Source organism: Pelophylax lessonae (genome assembly GCF_965119305.1).
Source record: "Pelophylax lessonae genome assembly, chromosome: 5".
NCBI classification, from domain to species: domain Eukaryota; kingdom Metazoa; phylum Chordata; class Amphibia; order Anura; family Ranidae; genus Pelophylax; species Pelophylax lessonae.
In genome coordinates, this window is record NC_138772.1 from 163842203 (window position 1) to 163860439 (window position 18237).

Sequence of the window (18237 nt, forward strand, 5' to 3'; positions counted from 1 at the left end):
AAGCTCTTAGATTTGCCCGTGATTGTAATGTCACAAGGTGAACTGTGTTCAATACTCTAAGCTTATAAACTATTGTTTGTAAGTGGCTCCCTGCTTTCATATATGAACTTGTAGGATCTGTGCATGGGGGAATCACTCATTTCTAAAGGTCTGATGGGAACTGCTGTTTGTTAGTGTTCATAATGAAGAGGGCGATCTCTAGCCATCAGTAGAACCTGCCTGCCGTATATTAAAGGGTCACTGAATTTAAATTGTCTTCACTAATGCTATGCTGGGATATTTGAGATGTTTTAAAATGGACTTACTGCCTGCATTTGCTTAAGATGCTTTATCATGGCAAATTTTTCTTTGTATTTATGCTAGCAAGATTTCAAATCTGTTTTCTGATGTCGCTGCACTTTTTTGCTGTATGAACTCTGTAATATTGCTAAATGGCGTAAGCATGGGGAGGTGTTCCGCCTTCTTTTTTTTTTTTTTTTTCTCCTATCTTTTTATTATTCACTTTGAAATTGGCACCAATCACAGAATACATTTAGAAATCTTCCTCAACCTTTTTTTACTACAGAAGAAACTTTAACAAAAAAAGAAATTGTGTGGGTAAAGTGCCCCTTACGTTGGTGCTCAGGGGCAAGGGTGGCCCCCTCCCCTATACGTTGGTGCTCAGGGGCAAGGGTGGCCCCCTCCCCTATACGTTGGTGCTCAGGGGCAAGGGTGGCCCCCTCCCCTATACGTTGGTGCTCAGGGGCAAGGGTGGCCCCCTCCCCTATACGTTGGTGCTCAGGGGCAAGGGTGGCCCCCTCCCCTATACGTTGGTGCTCAGGGGCAAGGGTGGCCCCCTCCCCTATACGTTGGTGCTCAGGGGCAAGGGTGGCCCCCTCCCCTATACGTTGGTGCTCAGGGGCAAGGGTGGCCCCCTCCCCTATACGTTGGTGCTCAGGGGCAAGGGTGGCCCCCTCCCCTATACGTTGGTGCTCAGGGGCAAGGGTGGCCCCCTCCCCTATACGTTGGTGCTCAGGGGCAAGGGTGGCCCCCTCCCCTATACGTTGGTGCTCAGGGGCAAGGGTGGCCCCCTCCCCTATACGTTGGTGCTCAGGGGCAAGGGTGGCCCCCTCCCCTATACGTTGGTGCTCAGGGGCAAGGGTGGCCCCCTCCCCTATACGTTGGTGCTCAGGGGCAAGGGTGGCCCCCTCCCCTATACGTTGGTGCTCAGGGGCAAGGGTGGCCCCCTCCCCTATACGTTGGTGCTCAGGGGCAAGGGTGGCCCCCTCCCCTATACGTTGGTGCTCAGGGGCAAGGGTGGCCCCCTCCCCTATACGTTGGTGCTCAGGGGCAAGGGTGGCCCCCTCCCCTATACGTTGGTGCTCAGGGGCAAGGGTGGCCCCCTCCCCTATACGTTGGTGCTCAGGGGCAAGGGTGGCCCCCTCCCCTATACGTTGGTGCTCAGGGGCAAGGGTGGCCCCCTCCCCTATACGTTGGTGCTCAGGGGCAAGGGTGGCCCCCCTCCCCTATACGTTGGTGCTCAGGGGCAAGGGTGGCCCCCCTCCCCTATACGTTGGTGCTCAGGGGCAAGGGTGGCCCCCCTCCCCTATACGTTGGTGCTCAGGGGCAAGGGTGGCCCCCTCCCCTATACGTTGGTGCTCAGGGGCAAGGGTGGCCCCCTCCCCTATACGTTGGTGCTCAGGGGCAAGGGTGGCCCCCTCCCCTATACGTTGGTGCTCAGGGGCAAGGGTGGCCCCCTCCCCTATACGTTGGTGCTCAGGGGCAAGGGTGGCCCCCTCCCCTATACGTTGGTGCTCAGGGGCAAGGGTGGCCCCCTCCCCTATACGTTGGTGCTCAGGGGCAAGGGTGGCCCCCTCCCCTATACGTTGGTGCTCAGGGGCAAGGGTTGCCCCCCTCCCCTATACGTTGGTGCTCAGGGGCAAGGGTGGCCCCCCTCCCCTATACGTTGGTGCTCAGGGGCAAGGGTGGCCCCTCCCCTGTACGGTTGGTGCTCAGGGGCAAGGGTGGCCCCTCCCCTGTACGGTTGGTGCTCAGGGGCAAGGGTGGCCCCTCCCCTGTACGGTTGGTGCTCAGGGGCAAGGGTGGGCCCCTCCCCTGTACGGTTGGTGCTCAGGGGCAAGGGTGGGCCCTACTGTTGAGTCTGAGATTACATGAAAATCTGATGCCACTTGGTATTTTCTAGAGTCCATGGAGATTGTGGCACACTCGTGGCATACACACTCCTAAACGTTGTCATCCGTGTCCCTGTAGCTGCATTGATAGAGTAACACCACTTTTGGTATTGCGGTACTTAGTTTACAAATGATGAGCAGGCTGGAAGAATGAGACCTTGATTCTGTGTTTGTTCGAAGGCTCGACATGCAATGATGGTAAGACATTGGTTTCTGTTGCAATATACATTTTTGTGCAGAAACACATGGCATGCAAATGCTACACAGAAGAAGCCATAAAGCTAAAGCAGCCAATGTATGCAGAAATCCAGATGGCCTATTGCATAGTTCATGATGAAATTTGCAAAACATGTCTGAATGTATCTGCCAGAAACGACATCCTATCCTGGTCAGCATCCGATAAACGGACTTGCAAAAATAGTGTTCTGCCTGTGATCCTGTGTGTTTGACTTGGGTAGATGCACAGTTTGTTCTTGTTGAGATTCTTGGTTATGATTTATTTTTTTTCCTTATCACTCCAGACCGCTAGTAACATGGCTGAAATGCTAACCATAAAAAAAGATGTAAATTAGGGCCCATTCACGCTTATCACTTTTAACGCATGTCAACACATGTACACGTTTCAGCCATGGTTTTAAACAAGGTGCTGGCTCACATCATTGTGAGGTGTTGATGTCGATTGTCAGTACTTTGATGCATCTGTGAACAATAGAAGGCCTAGTGATGCGTTGTCATGCATTTGCCACTGTCAAGTGAAAGCACATAAAATACATGCGCTGAAAGTGACTTCAGCCTAGGAATTTATTATGATTGACTATTTTAGGCCTCCTTCCCGTGAGCAATTACGGGCATACACCACATTTCAGCAGCAAGAATCAGATTCTTGCACCTGGGATGACTGCTGTATGAGAACAGTTATGGTAGCTTAGCGTGTACAGAGTAATGACAATCTGCGAGGAGCTGTCACCGTGCCTTTATCTGCCTACCCAGCAGTTACTTGTAGATTGGGGTGGATGGATGAGTGACCTTGCATGCTGACATCTGTCCCTTAACACAGGTAAACGCTGGACACGTGTGGATCCATGTGAGCAGAGACTGCTATTACTCTCTACAGGCTGAGCAGCTTTTACTGTTTGTATACACCTTTCATCACAGCTACAAGAATCCACTGATATCTCCTACTGGAATCCAGTGTATGCCTGCAATATCCCAAATATCCCCATACAATTTACTATAAGTTTGTATAGATCTACTAACACATTTTTACTTTGAGGGCCTTCCTGATTGGATACAAATTCTTTGGATGGGTTGGGTAGTTCTTTACATTATATAGTTTTGGTAAATCTAAAGGAGATTGTACAGAAATTGTACAATTAAATTGTATAATGGCCATCTTAAAGAGGAAGAAAACTCCCCCTCCTATGCTGCTTTTCAATTAGATCTTTATATTAAAGAGGTTGTAAACTCATTAAATTTTTTTTTCCTACCTGAAAGAGACACACATAATGAGCTAGTATGCATCACATACTAGCTCATTATGAAATACCTTAGAACGAGCCCCCGCCATGCCGTCTGCTTACCTGTATGACGGGCGACTGAACATGTTCAGTCGCCCATCTTCCGGTATCGCGGCATCCGGCCATCTGATTGGCCGTACCCGTGATTACGTCGCGCATGCGCCGACGGTCACAGCACGGGGCTCTGAAGAAACGGCACTAGCGGCCGTTTCTTCAGAGTGCATGCGCCAGTGAGGTCACTGGCTTCATTTAAGGTAAATTTCTCTTAAACGGTACATGTTTAGGAGATATTTACAGCAGGGCTTGACAAATTTGCCTGAAATCTAGGAGCCAGCTAAAGTGTTTTTAAACAACCAATCTTTATTTAAAAAAACGGATACTAAATTTACACATAAATACGACTAGAACCCCACTCTCCTCTATAGCGCAATTGGATGGAAACAGACTGTCCTGTCTCTTTCAATCCGATGCCATTTTATCCGATCCACGGTCGGGATGGATAGAAAATAGAACCACCATCCGTCTGTTTTTGGCAGACAGGATCAGATGGCGGCAGATTACTGCTCCATAGAGGAGAATGAAGGGTCCGATCAGGTCTGTCTGAAAAACTGACAGGCGGACCTGGATCAGACAGTCCGTGTGAAAGGGGCCTTCGGCTGTGGCATGAGAAAAAAAAAAATTCTATATGTCATTTTTTTTTTTTTTAATAATTGAAAAAAAAAAATACATTATTTTTTTTTTAATAATTAAAAAAAATATATATTTTTAATTTAAAAAATAAATTAATAACCACACTCCCTGTCCACTTACCTTTTTAAGCAAAGGTAAGTGGACAGGGAGATGAAGCCTGCAAAAACTTCCCTCTCATCTCCTCTTGGGAAGGAGATGGGAATGCATTGAGAACAGGCAGTGGAAAGTCATTACTCCCGGCCACCACAAGAGGGTGCTAGTTCCCCATTTGAAGCCGCTCTTATCTCACAGAAAAAGGGCAAAAAGCCGGGGCCTCAATTTTCGGACGGCGCGGAAGTCCGTGCACTCGGGGAGGAGGTGGGGGCGCAAAAGGGACAGGACACCTCCTGCAGGGCACCCCAGACGCCAGGTCGCTAATTCTAGTCGCAAATGCGACCTGGCGCCCGAGGTTTGTCGAGCCCTGATTACCTATAGGTAAAAGTTGCAGAGGAGGGTTTACTTCCTCTTTAAATTCTTCTAACACATTATACAATATAATTTAGCCCCAATCGCATGTATCTTACCGTGTTTTTTAGTTTTATAAATTAGTTTCTCCCAGGATAGGCCAGCGTCATATTAAGTCTTGTTTCCTGTGTCTATTATGCAATACTTCCGCCCTTTATTGTACCCCTTGCTATAATCTCGCGCACACGCAATCGTTTCTCAGCCATGCCTCCTAGTTCCCGAGGTTGAGAATTTAGTCTCACGGTATTGGAGCCCAGTGCCGCAGAGAGCGGGTAGGACGGTCACGGCACACCGCTCAATGGAATATCAGCACAAAGAGCGTGCCGTGAATTGCGGGAGAGATGCGCATGCGCCAGTGACGTCATTACAGATTAAGGGATGGATTACAAGCAAACTGAGCTAGTAAGGTGACATGAGGACAGCGATTTAATAGTGCTTTTTAATCTGATTTATATGTGCTGAAGTGATAGTTTACTTCCACTTTTAAGACTAGCGATGGACTCGGGCGTGTTTGAGTTTGCACGTGTCCAATCCCACGACACTGCAGTCCACAAATCACAGGCACCAAGACCTTTCCTCATCCGCAGCTGCACAGATCAGGAAATGTCTTGCCGCCTGTGATTAGCAGAGTGCAGTGTAGGCTTCCTGGTGGGATCATGTAGGTGGGGATCCCAAACACGCCCAAGCCGATCTCTACTTAAGACAGGTTACCAAAATGTGCCTACTATTACCTTTTTATTAGCCAGAAACTAGAACTCTGACTTTCAAGAAGGAAAAGGGTTTAAATAAATCAAAAGGCAACTAACCCAGTGTATCATCTTAAAACAGTCTCCTTCCATCAGATATCACAATAATGGGATTATGCCTCGCATCAGGACAGTGGGCAGAGCCATGCAGTATATATGGCATTATGCCCCAGTGGCCATCTGCACATCCTGACCTACTGGTGTATAGTACAGATACAGCCTAAAGCCTAGTACACACGGCTGAATGTCTGACGGCATTGGCTAGTTTAATAGAAACTGGCTGACATTCGGCCCGTGTTTTTTGGAGTCGGTCCGACAGTAGCATGCTCTTAAGCCAACTTCTGTCAAAGGGGCATGCCAATCGGTTCCCAATCAACGCTCTCAGCCAATGGCCGGAGTGTTCTGGCGGAGGGCGTCCCCTGTCAAAAAACAATAGCACAGCAGGGGAGATTGCTGTACTAACATCAAATTGTTAGTACAGAAATGCCGACCTATACGGTTTTTTTTATTGTTCAGTCCTGCTGGGATGCAGAATAACTACTGGTGTGTACAAGGCTAAAGGCTGGCCATCCATTATACAATTGTCCTTTTTACAATTTTCCTTTAGATTTACCAAAATCATATATTATGATGTAAAACCTAAACACTTTCATTTTATATGTAATCAGGCAGGCCCTTACACTACATAGTTAAAGGTAAATCCAAAGAAAATTGTATAATGTATGGCCAGCCTAATATTCAAGTCCTTTATTCCAAACTGCATAGAGCTGTATGGGGCTTGTTGGCCATCATCAGTACAATGAATGGAGGCGATGGAATCATGAGTACAGCATAAGGGTGTATGGGGAAAAAAATAGGACATTTTTTGCATATGCCTGTACACTGTACTTGTGTTTACTATAGAACAGCCTTATACGCCAATACAGCATCGCACAACCATTCACGTCAATGACAGGCTGTTTGCTGCATCTGGGCTACCTTCATGGAAGAAATACAACTGCAGTTATGCTATATGGGCTCAGCTGGCCCATGTGCAAGAACCCTTGTGATGGGTGGATGGAATTTAGCCCAAAGGGTGTGGAAGTATCTTTTGTTTTTTTTGGGATTTTTTTCTTAAAACCTTTTTTAATGATGGTCTTATGATGTGTGACCTGGAGAAACATGTAGTGCCGCTTGAAGCTGAAGGTGTAAATACTTCCCCGCCTGTACTGCATAAAGGGAATAGTATGCTGCTCAACTGACCCAATGCTTGTTGAAGTATACTGACGCGTTTCGTCTATAACTAAGCCCTGGTGGGCAGGGCCAAATACGTCAGAAGTGGAGCAGTGCTGGCAGAGGCCATACACTTCCATTGGGTCGATTGAACAGCGCCTTATTATCGTGAGTGCTTTTAAAAGTCTAAAGTAGATGACCAGTTTGTCGTAACGATGTGCACCAAGTAAAAAACACCATAAACCCAGTGCAATTTCACAATCCCACCATTCTGTGGGAGAAAAGGATTACAGTTTTATAGGAGCCACATCCCTCTAAAAGGCACATGTAAACAAAACAATAAATTGGGATTTAGGCGACGTATGGTGTTTTTTACTCCATTGCAATGAACATGGCTAAAATATAATTGAATATATTTAGTGATTTCAGCAGCTCCTCATTTGGTAAACAATGCGCTTTGTTTTTATTTTTTAGACCTTTTTATCATTGCATCTTATGTTGATTATCTTTTGGTACTGCCGTGAATAATTCATTGTGCAGATCTTTCAGATTGCACAGGATTAGGTTTTCTGATCACTTTTCTGGAAGAACTGGCAGGAGAAATGAGCAGTGTATTTTATGTATAAATGTAGCCTAGTTGGAAACATCCATAGCTGTTACATATTCTGATTGTGGATAAGATCAGTCATGGGATGGCCACCTGCTGAGCCAAACCTGAAATTGACTGCATAGAATGTTACAGCACAGTAAGAACAGCTTAATAAAAAAATGCACACATTAGAATTTTGTATTCAATAGCATAGATGTGTCTTCATTCAGCTGACATCATATATGTTACTGAGAAAATGATTTTATTTACTGTAGTCTTAAAGGTTTAACTTCTCTTTTTGGTTTCTGCAGGTTCAACTACAGATCAACACATCATCTAGCATCTCACGGGTTTTATGAATTTTTAAATTGGTTTGACGAGCGAGCATGGTATCCATTGGGAAGAATAGTAGGTGGGACGGTAAGTACCTGAATTGTATAATTGCGTTAAAGACATTGTGCCTAGTTAAACAAAAAAAAAATTGAAGGCTGGATTCACACTGATGCGAATTGGATGTGGGTTTCCCCGAATCCAATTCACATGACAGGAGAGTATGACTGGCTCTTAATGGAGCCGGTTCACACATCTCCGCGTCTGCTGTGGTCCAGTTTGTGCGTCTTTGGCTCCATTTTAGGTCCAAATTCAGACAAAAATTCAGACCCGTTTTGCCCCTGAAACGGAGAACGGGGAAGCACCGGACTTCCTGCTGTGAGCCGCTCCACAGTGTGTTTGAAGCCACCCTCAAAAAAGAAAGAAAAAAAAAATAAACTTTTATCCCAAACTCTTTAAAAATGTTCTCCATGATACAGACTCTGCATCTTGGTAACAGTGACGGTGCACAATAAGTACCATAAGGTGTCTCCTATTTCTTTAACCACTTGAAGACTGGGCCTGTAACAATCAGTATTTTTTGCTAGAAAATCTTAGAACCCCCCAAATATATATATATATATATATATATATATATAATATACAATATATATTTTTTTAAGCCAGAGGCGCAATAGAATAAATTGGTGGGTTTTGTATGTTTTTATGTCACTGTATTTGCGCAATTTTTTTCTTTCTCCCTTTTTTTTTTTTTTTTCTTTTTTGAATGCAGTTTTTTAGTTCAATGCAAAAAAATAAAAGATGCATAACCATATTTTTTTGGTTAAATTTAAAAAAATGAAAATATGATCGTAATTGGATAACGAACATGTCCTGCTTTTAAAATTTTGCACGCCCATGCATCGGTGACAAATTACATTTATGTACATTTTAAATGTACATTTTACCATCCATAGGCAAGTTTTATGCTTGCCTGCTCTGTGCAATGCGGTTGCCGAAAGCCGCCCCTTACCTCCTCTTCTGGTTTCCCCACTGGCGCACTGTGCTCCTCCTTTTTTCTAGTGCCCCTAAGCTCAAAGCTGAGAGCAAGCAGGCTTGCTCTTGAGCTGGAATGTGTGTATCCATAGACTCACACAGAGCAGCTTAGCCACACTTCCCACTCTCTCCTCACAGGATTTGACTGACAGCAGCCGTAGCCAGTGGCTTCCACTGCTCTCAGAGCCTCCTGTTGAAGCAGGGAGGGAACAGAGAAGAGATGCAGTCGGGCACAGCATTTGATCAATGGAGGACCCTGGTAAGTGTTTAGGGTGGTGAGGAAAAGGAACAAGTAGTGGGACATTTTTTACCTTCTGCAGAGAATGCATTATGGTAAAATATTTTGACTTTATAACCTTTAGGCTCCGTTCACATGTAGGCGTTTTGGGGAGTTTTTCTCCTCTAGGATCAGCTCTCAAAACGCCCAACAAGACAAATCCTATTCATTTCAATGGCCCCTGTTCACATCTGAGCGTTTTGATGCTGTGAGCAAAACGCCCAACGCTCAAAAAAGTACAAGAGCTTCTTTTTGGGCAGATTACAGGCGTTTTCCATTGGTCTCTATTCAATCTAAAAACACCTGCACATCGCGGTAAAAACCGTGCGAAAACGATACACTAGGTGTGACTGTAGCCATATAAATATGCAGTTTTATTAAAAAAATATTTAAACACCTGGTGATTCTGCCATTAGGGTATGGTACTTCTAATATAGGGTAACAATGCTCTCTCGCTATTTCTAAATTGTCCTGCATTCTCACCATGATGCACTGGCTTTGAAAGAGACTAAAATTACCATTTCCAAATGCAGGCATGGTCCGCTGTTATCAGAAAACACATCCTGAGAAATGCAATGCAGCCAATGGAAAATTTATATTGCCAGAAAGTGTCTGCAAAGATGCCAAAGGAGATGGCAGCACTGAGAATGCAGCAAAGGATTACAAAAAAACTTTTTATGATGAAAAAAACTAAATGTTGAGATACACAGTGCTTTGACAAACCAAATGTCAATCAGTTAAAGCTTAGATCTACATTAACTATGTGCCCTTGTGTCCCTTAAATGAGCCTCCGGACATTTTCCGTAAGCTCTGACTTTCTGAAAGTCAATATTTGCATGGAGTTTGGCCTGCCCACCACGTGGGAATGCTCAGTCTAGTCTCTGTACTAAAGGCACTGTATGCAGGAGGAAGTGGGAAGAGTCACCAGAATACAATGTAGTGGAAACGCACATTAAATCTTGGAGTATCTAGTATGCCTCACTCCAGGAAGTACCAGGTTTTTGGCACCAGTGGCAGATATAGTACATGCAATGCAGACTCTACACTTGATTCAGCAAATAAGCACAGGAATCCTCCCGAATAAAGAGTGGCGGCCACTTGGATAAATGTAAAACCAGTAAAAAAGGAAAAATGTACCTAGGCAGGCAACATACAAATATTCTCCAGCACACTATAAAGTGTAGTCCTCGGCTCTAAATTATTCCCAGCTATAGGACATACTGTATATTGCAAACTATTTGTGCTGACTATTAGGAGAGAGTACGTGGGGATTTTGTAATGCACATTTGAGATGTAGGCAGTTGCAGAAGCAGGGAAGTATCGGGTCCAAATTTAAGGTATTCACCATATAAATACCAGCTTTGTGGCCTGCAGTGCTGTTCAGACACACCGCCTGCTTTTTGTCTCTTTTCACAGTACATTGCTTTGACACTACTGATAGATATTGTGTTCATAGCAAAGCTGTAATAGAAAATCTAGAAAATATGGATATGCCTCTCTGTTTGCATCACAGTTCACATAATATATTGCTGCAGTGCACCACATTTTTAAATGGATACTCCTTCACTACTTACATACCAATGTGCGTTTTCCAGCGGCGTATCAGCAGCCCTTTATTTATCCAGTGCAGTTTATGAATGGCACTGTATAAGAAGCAGTCCGGTGGCCAATCCGCCAGTTGATGATTGTGTACTGGGTATACAGAACCACTGTACCCAGCTGATCAGAGAGGCTGGGTACCATGCATTTGCTGTGATTGATCATCACAGTGAGCATGTTACTGTTTACAGTGCTCATCCCTCCCCTACCCCTTACAACAGAGGAAGGAGAGCCAGATCAGTACTTATGAATGGGTACAGAATGAAGGGATTAGCAGCTGCCAATCCATTCATTCTGTTGCAGTGAGACCGTAATCTTTTTCTTAAACCCTTTCAAGCCCCCCTTGTCTCCTACTTATGCTGGATTCAATGCTGTCTCCATATATGACCTTGTAAATTAACCCCTCACCTCCGTGATCCTGCCCATTATCTCCTTTCATCTCCATCCTGCCACTATATGTGACCATTTATTAACCTCTTCACTTCCAACTTCTATGTATGACTGAAGGGGGGTGGTAAGAGTACCTTCCTGCCACAGGGTAGAAAAGGGAGAGAGCTTTGTCGTAGAAGGGCCCTCCTTTTCATCCCATAGAAAATTATTTTGTGCTTCTAGGACTGAGAATGAGAGAGAGAGATCTTTCAAATCTTCCCCAGGAGGTTTCAAGCAAACTTGGTCTAGTAACCCTACAGCTAGCTTCTCTGGACCTGCAAACAAGACCCCTTCAGTAGGAAGGTCTACCCTCACCCATTATTGGAGTGGGGGGGGGGGGGCATCTTTGCTGGTTTCCAATAATGGGAGGAGCATTCACCCTTAAACCCCAAAAAAGGGAGAATAAGGGATGAAAAAAGAGGGATTTCAATAGTGTCTGGCATAAACAAGTGTATAAACCAATATTAAACTGTCTTTTATTGGTATCAAAAAATATAAAAAACACATGAATAAACTATGATATGGAGTAGATCATATCCAATAGTATATCTCACAGAAAAATCACAATATCAGATGTGGGTCAATCTGCTGCTGGATCTACGTGTTTTGCCCAAGGATGGGGGCTTTTTCAGGATCCCATAACAGATATAATAGACACCACTTAGGTAATGGATAAGAAAGTGAATTATAGCCCTGGCCAGCAATACTTTCATCGGGTGAGAAAAAAGGAAATACTCCAATAAAAAATTGGGTGTGTGTAAAAACAGTGTTAGAGGAAAAAAACACTCCACTGACAAATCACTCTATTGTTGATCAGGGTGAAAGAGAAGAAAAATGCTAAACAGCATTCACAATATGCGCACAGGCATTATAAGGATATGCCATTACATGAGCAAACCAATCCCGCATAGGGTCATAGAGAAAGCCACCTAAGGTCTAGCATAGGGCAGTAGGAAGAGGTAATCCTTATGTAAATATAAGATCCACACATAAAGGACAAAGTAACCATGTGAAGCGGGACCGCACACAGACCTCCCTCCTCGCCGCACACCATCAGCCGAATGAGGATCTCCTTTTTAAATAATGCTTGTATCCGCCTTTGTGCGTGGGGATGGGGGCACTTTAAACTTTTTTTTTTTTTCTTTTTTTTTATACACTGCCTAATTTTTTTTTTTTTTTTTCTATTGCTATCACAAGGGATGAATACCATCCCTTGTGATAGCATGGGCAGTGACAGGTCCTCCTGTGTGGAGATATCTGGTGTTTATTTGGATCCAAGATCTCTCCTCTAACCTCCAAAGCAGCAGATCAAACCAAGATTAGTTTCAGCTGCTGCTTCACAAGCCGGCAATGGCTTCTAAACCAACCAAAACCAGAAGTGCTAAACCCTTGTCACTTCCCGTTTCTTACATCCCACAGTGTGAGGAACAACACCAGTTACCCTTATTCTGTCTGGGAGAGCTATTGCCGCTGGTGATGTCCTTACCACGCCCCCCAATGGGATGGGAGAGCCTGGTAAAGGCCGCGGATTACTTGTAAACGTAATCCAGCAGCTGTTTAGCCACTAGAATTTCTTTTACTTTGACAGGAATCCCTAGCAGAAAAAATTATTCCGGGATCATGGTTGTAGCCTCAGGGGACGCTGCGGCAAAGAAGGTTTTTCACCCTAATGCATAGCATGCATTAAGGTGAAAAAGTCAGACTTTAGAATCCCTTTAACTAACTAGCTTTCATCCTTTGATGTCATATTGCATTGACTTTCAATAGCCCATTTGAGCCAACTTCCTTCCCCCCCCCAGCCAGCACTGTTCATCATCCATGCCACTTGTATTCTGTACCATACCACTCCTCTCCATACTCTGTTGTGTATGTGATCTGCTGCTTATGATTATAATGCAATTGTCATATGAATATGGCTACGCTTAAAAAAATTACCCTGTACAAGGAACAAGTACACTTTATTTTAAGATATCAAAATAACAAAAGTGCGTGTGTGTGTGTATAGATGTGTGTAATTGAGAGATGACCCTACATCTCTCTCTAACTCCACCGCATGTACCTGAAATACATGCATTATGCCCCAGTATTCTCGTTTTCTCTCATTTGCTCCAAATGTGCATTTGCTTTTTGGTTGGGGAAAAAAAAGGAAGCCGCTATAACAGAGAGCTAAATCGGCATTCATGCATATAATTAAATGGACCTTCCAAGCAGCACTACAGAAAATATCCATTAAAAAAAATCTGAAACAGTAAAGCTGTTACATTAGTGCTCATGGGCATTCCAACCATAGAAATATCTAAAGGGAAGCGAAATGAAGATGAAGCTGTGTATTTTTCACAGCCTTCGCTTCCACCTTTTTGTTTACTTTTTTGGTAAAGGATGAGTTCACCTTTTTAAAGAAACCTCTTTTTGCAGGTAATAAAATGTGCATGCATTTAATTTTTTCTTGCTTTGAGCCTGTAAAGCATTGCACCCACAATTAGCAGATCGCGGGTGCCATGCAGGATTCCTGCAGACATGTCAGTGTATCTGTCTGCTTGTTCCTTGTATGGGCGGCAGAAGCACACTGACAGGAAGAGAGCATGAACTGCCAAAATGCTTAACGATGGCATGATAGTTTATTGAGAACTACAAGCCGACGGCTACAAAGGCTGTCGGTACTTGTAGTTTCCCATTCACAGAGCACTGTGAATAAACAACGTGGCAGGGCGGGCGAAGCCCTGCTTGGCCACATTATTTCAAACCATGACAGCAGGCACTGGGGGGAAGGGGGAGAGAGAAACGTTTTAACATGTTGCAAAAGGTGAAATTATCCTCTAAGCCAGGGCTTGACAAATTTTCCTGAAATCTAGGAGCCAGCTAAAGTTAGGAGCTAGTTTTTTTTTTTTTTTTTTTTTTTAAACAAACAACCAAGCTTTATTTCCAAAAAAATAACATACTAAATTTACACATAAAGATGACTAGAACCCCACTCTCCTCTATAGCGCAATAGGCTGGAAACAGACTGTCTTGTCTTGTTTCCATCCGATGCCATCTGATCCGATCCACGGGATGGATAGAAAATAGAACCACCATCCGTCTGTTTTTGGCAGACAGGATCCGATGGCGGCAGATTACTGCTCCATAGAGGAGACTGAAGGGTCCGATCAGGTCTGCCTGAAAAGACAGGCGGACCTGATCAGACAACCCGTGTGAAAGGGGCCTTCGGCTGTGGCATGGCGATGAGGAAAAAAAAAAATTATATAATATATATAATTGAAAAATACATTTTTATTTTTTATTTATTTTTTTAAAAAAAAACATTTTTTTAATAGTTAAAAAGAAAAAAGGAAAATATTTTTTTAATAATAACCACACTCCCTGTCCACCTCCCTTTTAAGCAACGGTAAGTGGACAGGGAGATGAAGCCTGCAAAAACTTCCTCCTCTCCTCTTGGGAAGGAGATGGACACTTCAGCAGCGTTGGCTCCAATAATTAAATATATCGGTTTCCTTTTAGTGCCGGTTCACAATTTGTGCGATCAGAGATCGCATGTAATTCGGAGCGCACTGCTCCTAAATTACATGTGATCTCTGTGTGGTGCAAATTCAGCCATACAGTTTGTATGGCTGAATTCGCACCGCGATCGCACCTAACTCGCACAGGACCCTTTTTTCGGTCTGCAGCAGAATCTGATTGCATGGTGGTTCACACCAGTGAGATCCGATTCTGTGGGAACTGTCAGATCGCACTGCGATATGCAATCTGATCTGGGGGTGTCGTTGACCTTTAATTGACACCCCCAGCGTATCGCATATGGCAGTGTGAACTGCCAGGGGTGTGGGTGCAATGCAGGAACAATGCTGTATATTCACAGAGTTCCCGCATTGCAGAAATGTGAACCGGCACGAAAACTAAACTTTTTTTTTTTTTTTTTTTAATTCTTTTTATTTTATTTTTTACTTGGCCTGAAGTATTTTTCAGCGAAGTATGTCACCTGCGTCTGGCCTAGCTCAAAAAATTCCTATAAATTAAAAACAAATACAAGAGGTGGACTAATTCTGGACATCATATATATTTATATCTGTTCGGCAAAAAAGACAAGTTCTGTAACAAATAGATTTTAAAAGGGAAAAGAAAAGCTATTTCTGTTCTTACGATGCTCTTTATCTGACCTAAGGAGTAAAAAGCAGACCCTATAGGTGCAATCGCATACATATTGTATTTCTTACGGGGGAGCTTAGTAGTGAGTAAACGGGTCGTAGACCAGTTCATGTCCTTTACCTATTCATTAATCCAGGTGCTTGCCAGTGCTTGTACCAGGACATGAACACAGGTGCGGGTGGGAATGGTAGCACGAATCTGCACTTCCAACTGTGTTGTAACCAGATGTTTATGAACAGTTTTGGTCACCGTGATGGGACGTGGGTGGTAAACACCCTGGCTGACAGATGGTGGTCCCTACCCTTTAACAGGAACAGCATGGCGAAGCGTTTGGTGTAAAAAAACCAAAACTATATTACCCTCTGTTGCTTAATTTAATGAAGCTTGGAGTAACATTGCTGCAATGCTTTTGGACCCTTGTAGCTTAGTTGTCACTAAAGGATAATTAACAAAAAAATAGCCAGGAAAGGTGTAAATGGGTGTATTGAATTTAATGGACTGGTTTTTGCACTCTAAGGTCTGTAGACAAATGACTTGATAGTCCAAAGCTTATTCTCCCTGAGCAATTTCTCACGTTAGATTTTATCTTTTAAACCAGCATTTTTTTTTTTCTGCAAATTGATTCTGCAAATCAGACTCTGGAGATAGCGTAATCCTCTGCCCACCTTCAAAATGTACCACTTTGTTTAATCTTCCGTATCCAAAGACAAGCAATGATTTACTAAAGGATTTGAGAATGTGTGAAGATTCACTTCAATTATCAAATGATGTGAAAGAAAATCCTTATTTTCTCTGCCCGTTATTGCATAATAAATTTTGAAGTAAATATTCAAATTGTTTAGTAAATGTACTAAAATATCACATTGTCTTGCCTTGCACTACTTTTATATGTTGAAGATAAGTGGCTATTATCCTACTTTTAAAATGTTGCAACTTCAGAGTGGCTAAGATTCAGAATAGTTGATACTATGACTTCTTAATATGGACATTTTATGCTGATAGACATTGTTTTTCTACTTGATCTACCTCCCATGTAGTTATTCAGTGGGGAACCTTTGCAACCCAAATCATTCAGACTCTGTCATTTTTTTTCTATAGAGCAGGGTCTATAAACTTTTTTAAAACTAAGGGCCAGTTCATTGCCTTTCATATTTTTAGTGGGCCAGATTGTGGCCAGCGGAAGTGGTATTGGGAAAGGGGGGGGGGTGGCGGCAGTGCCCCATCATTGGGAGGAATAGAACCCTGTTGATGGTGTCAGCAGAAGAAACGGTACCCCATTGTTGGTATCAGTTGGCAGAATAATGTCTTTCATCAGTGGGAGGAATAGTGCCCCAAGGGCCGGATAAAGTCAGGGAAAGAGACACAATTTGGAGACCGCTGCTGTAGAGTGACCGTGCAGGTGAAATTTGGATTATAGGTCTCTAATATTTGAGAACTGATAGTTTGTTGCTCCATTGCTCAGTAGGGCAGGAGTCTTCATTGCAGTAGCGAACATACCTTTTAACCAGCAAAGGTTTTCTTAAGCCGGCTATAGATGGTTCGAATCCCAGCTGGTTCAAAAGGAATCGGCTGAGATTTGAACCCTGTTTGGGCAGGCTGAATGTATGAAAGTTTTTATAGCCACTAGCAACAATCACTATCTTCTCCCGGTGGGGATGGCTTTCCCTGCTTGCCCCTCCGCCTGGGAGAACACAATAGTTCTGTTGGAGAGATTCCCCCATCAACACTTAGTGTATTGATGGGGGAAATCAAAAACGCTCAGTCTTTGGCTGGCTTTACATACGCTTACTTGTGACTGGACACCCTGGCAAAGGATTTCCTAGTTTCTTGCTACTGCCAGGAGTAGTGTATTGTTTTCAGTTAGAGAGATCCTGTCTTGTAGAACACCTTTTTCTCTCCTTATCTCACAAACCTAAATGAGTTGCTGTGTAGTCCAGCTGGATAGAACTGCCCATGTTCACAACTTAGCTTGGGATTTTAGTGCAGAAAAGGCAAAGTTGCAGGAAGTTAAAGGCTCACTGGCTTTTTGACAGGATCACCAGTTATTACTCTGTTCATCGATGGACACAGTGCTCCATAAATCATAACTACTGGGTCACATTGCCTCTTCCAGGAGTAGGGCTAGGCAGAACAAAAAACACTTGGCCATGCCCATGGGCAATCCTCAGCTGTTATATAACCCCCCTCTCTGCTCTAGGTAATCTAAAGTTTTAATCGGTTTAGTCAGCCTATAGAAAATTATTTTGCACTCCTGGGACTGAGAACAAGGGAAATGGATCTTCCCAAGCAAAGTTGGTCTGGTATGCCTAGAGCTAGCTTCTCCGGACCCGCAGACAAGACCCCTTCAGCATGAAGGTCTGCCCTCTCACCCTTTATTGGGGTGGGGGGGATATCATTGCTTGTTTCTGGCCTCTTTGGCCTCCTTTTGTGAGAGTCAAGGGGATCCACTAAATCAGGGCTTGACAAATTTGCCTGAAATCTAGGAGCCAGCTAAAAAAGTTAGGAGCCAGTTTTTTTTTTTTTTTTTTTTAACTAACCAAGCTTTATTTAATAAAACGGATACTAAATTTACACATAAATACGACTAGAACCCCACTCTCCTCTATAGCGCAATTGGATGGAAACAGACTGTCTGTCTCTTTCCATCCGATGCTATCTGATCCGATCCACGGGATGGATAGAAAATAGAACCACCATCCATCTGTTTTTGCAGGACAGGATCAGACGGCGGCAGATTACCGCTCCATAAAGGAGAATGAAGGGTCCGATCAGGTCTGTCTGAAAAACTGACAGGCGGACCCGATCAGACAGCCCGTGTGAAAGGGGCCTTCGGCTGTGGCACGGCGATGAGGGGAAAATATATATATATATATATATATATATATATATATATATATATATATATATATATATATATATATATATATATATATATATATATATATATATATATTTTTAAGAATTGAAAAAGAAAAATGTTGTTTTTTTTTTTTTT

The 18237-nt window shown here is 43.5% G+C and overlaps 1 protein-coding gene across 1 annotated transcript in view; it reads left to right on the forward strand.

Annotated features, from left to right (window-relative positions):
- Positions 1-18237, forward strand: part of STT3B (STT3 oligosaccharyltransferase complex catalytic subunit B) — a 268786-nt gene that overhangs the window by 83648 nt on the left and 166901 nt on the right. Inside the window, exon 2 of the mRNA XM_082258272.1 lies at positions 7741-7849. Within this exon, the coding sequence (XP_082114398.1) occupies positions 7741-7849 (109 nt within the window). The remainder of the gene's footprint in view (positions 1-7740; positions 7850-18237) is intronic.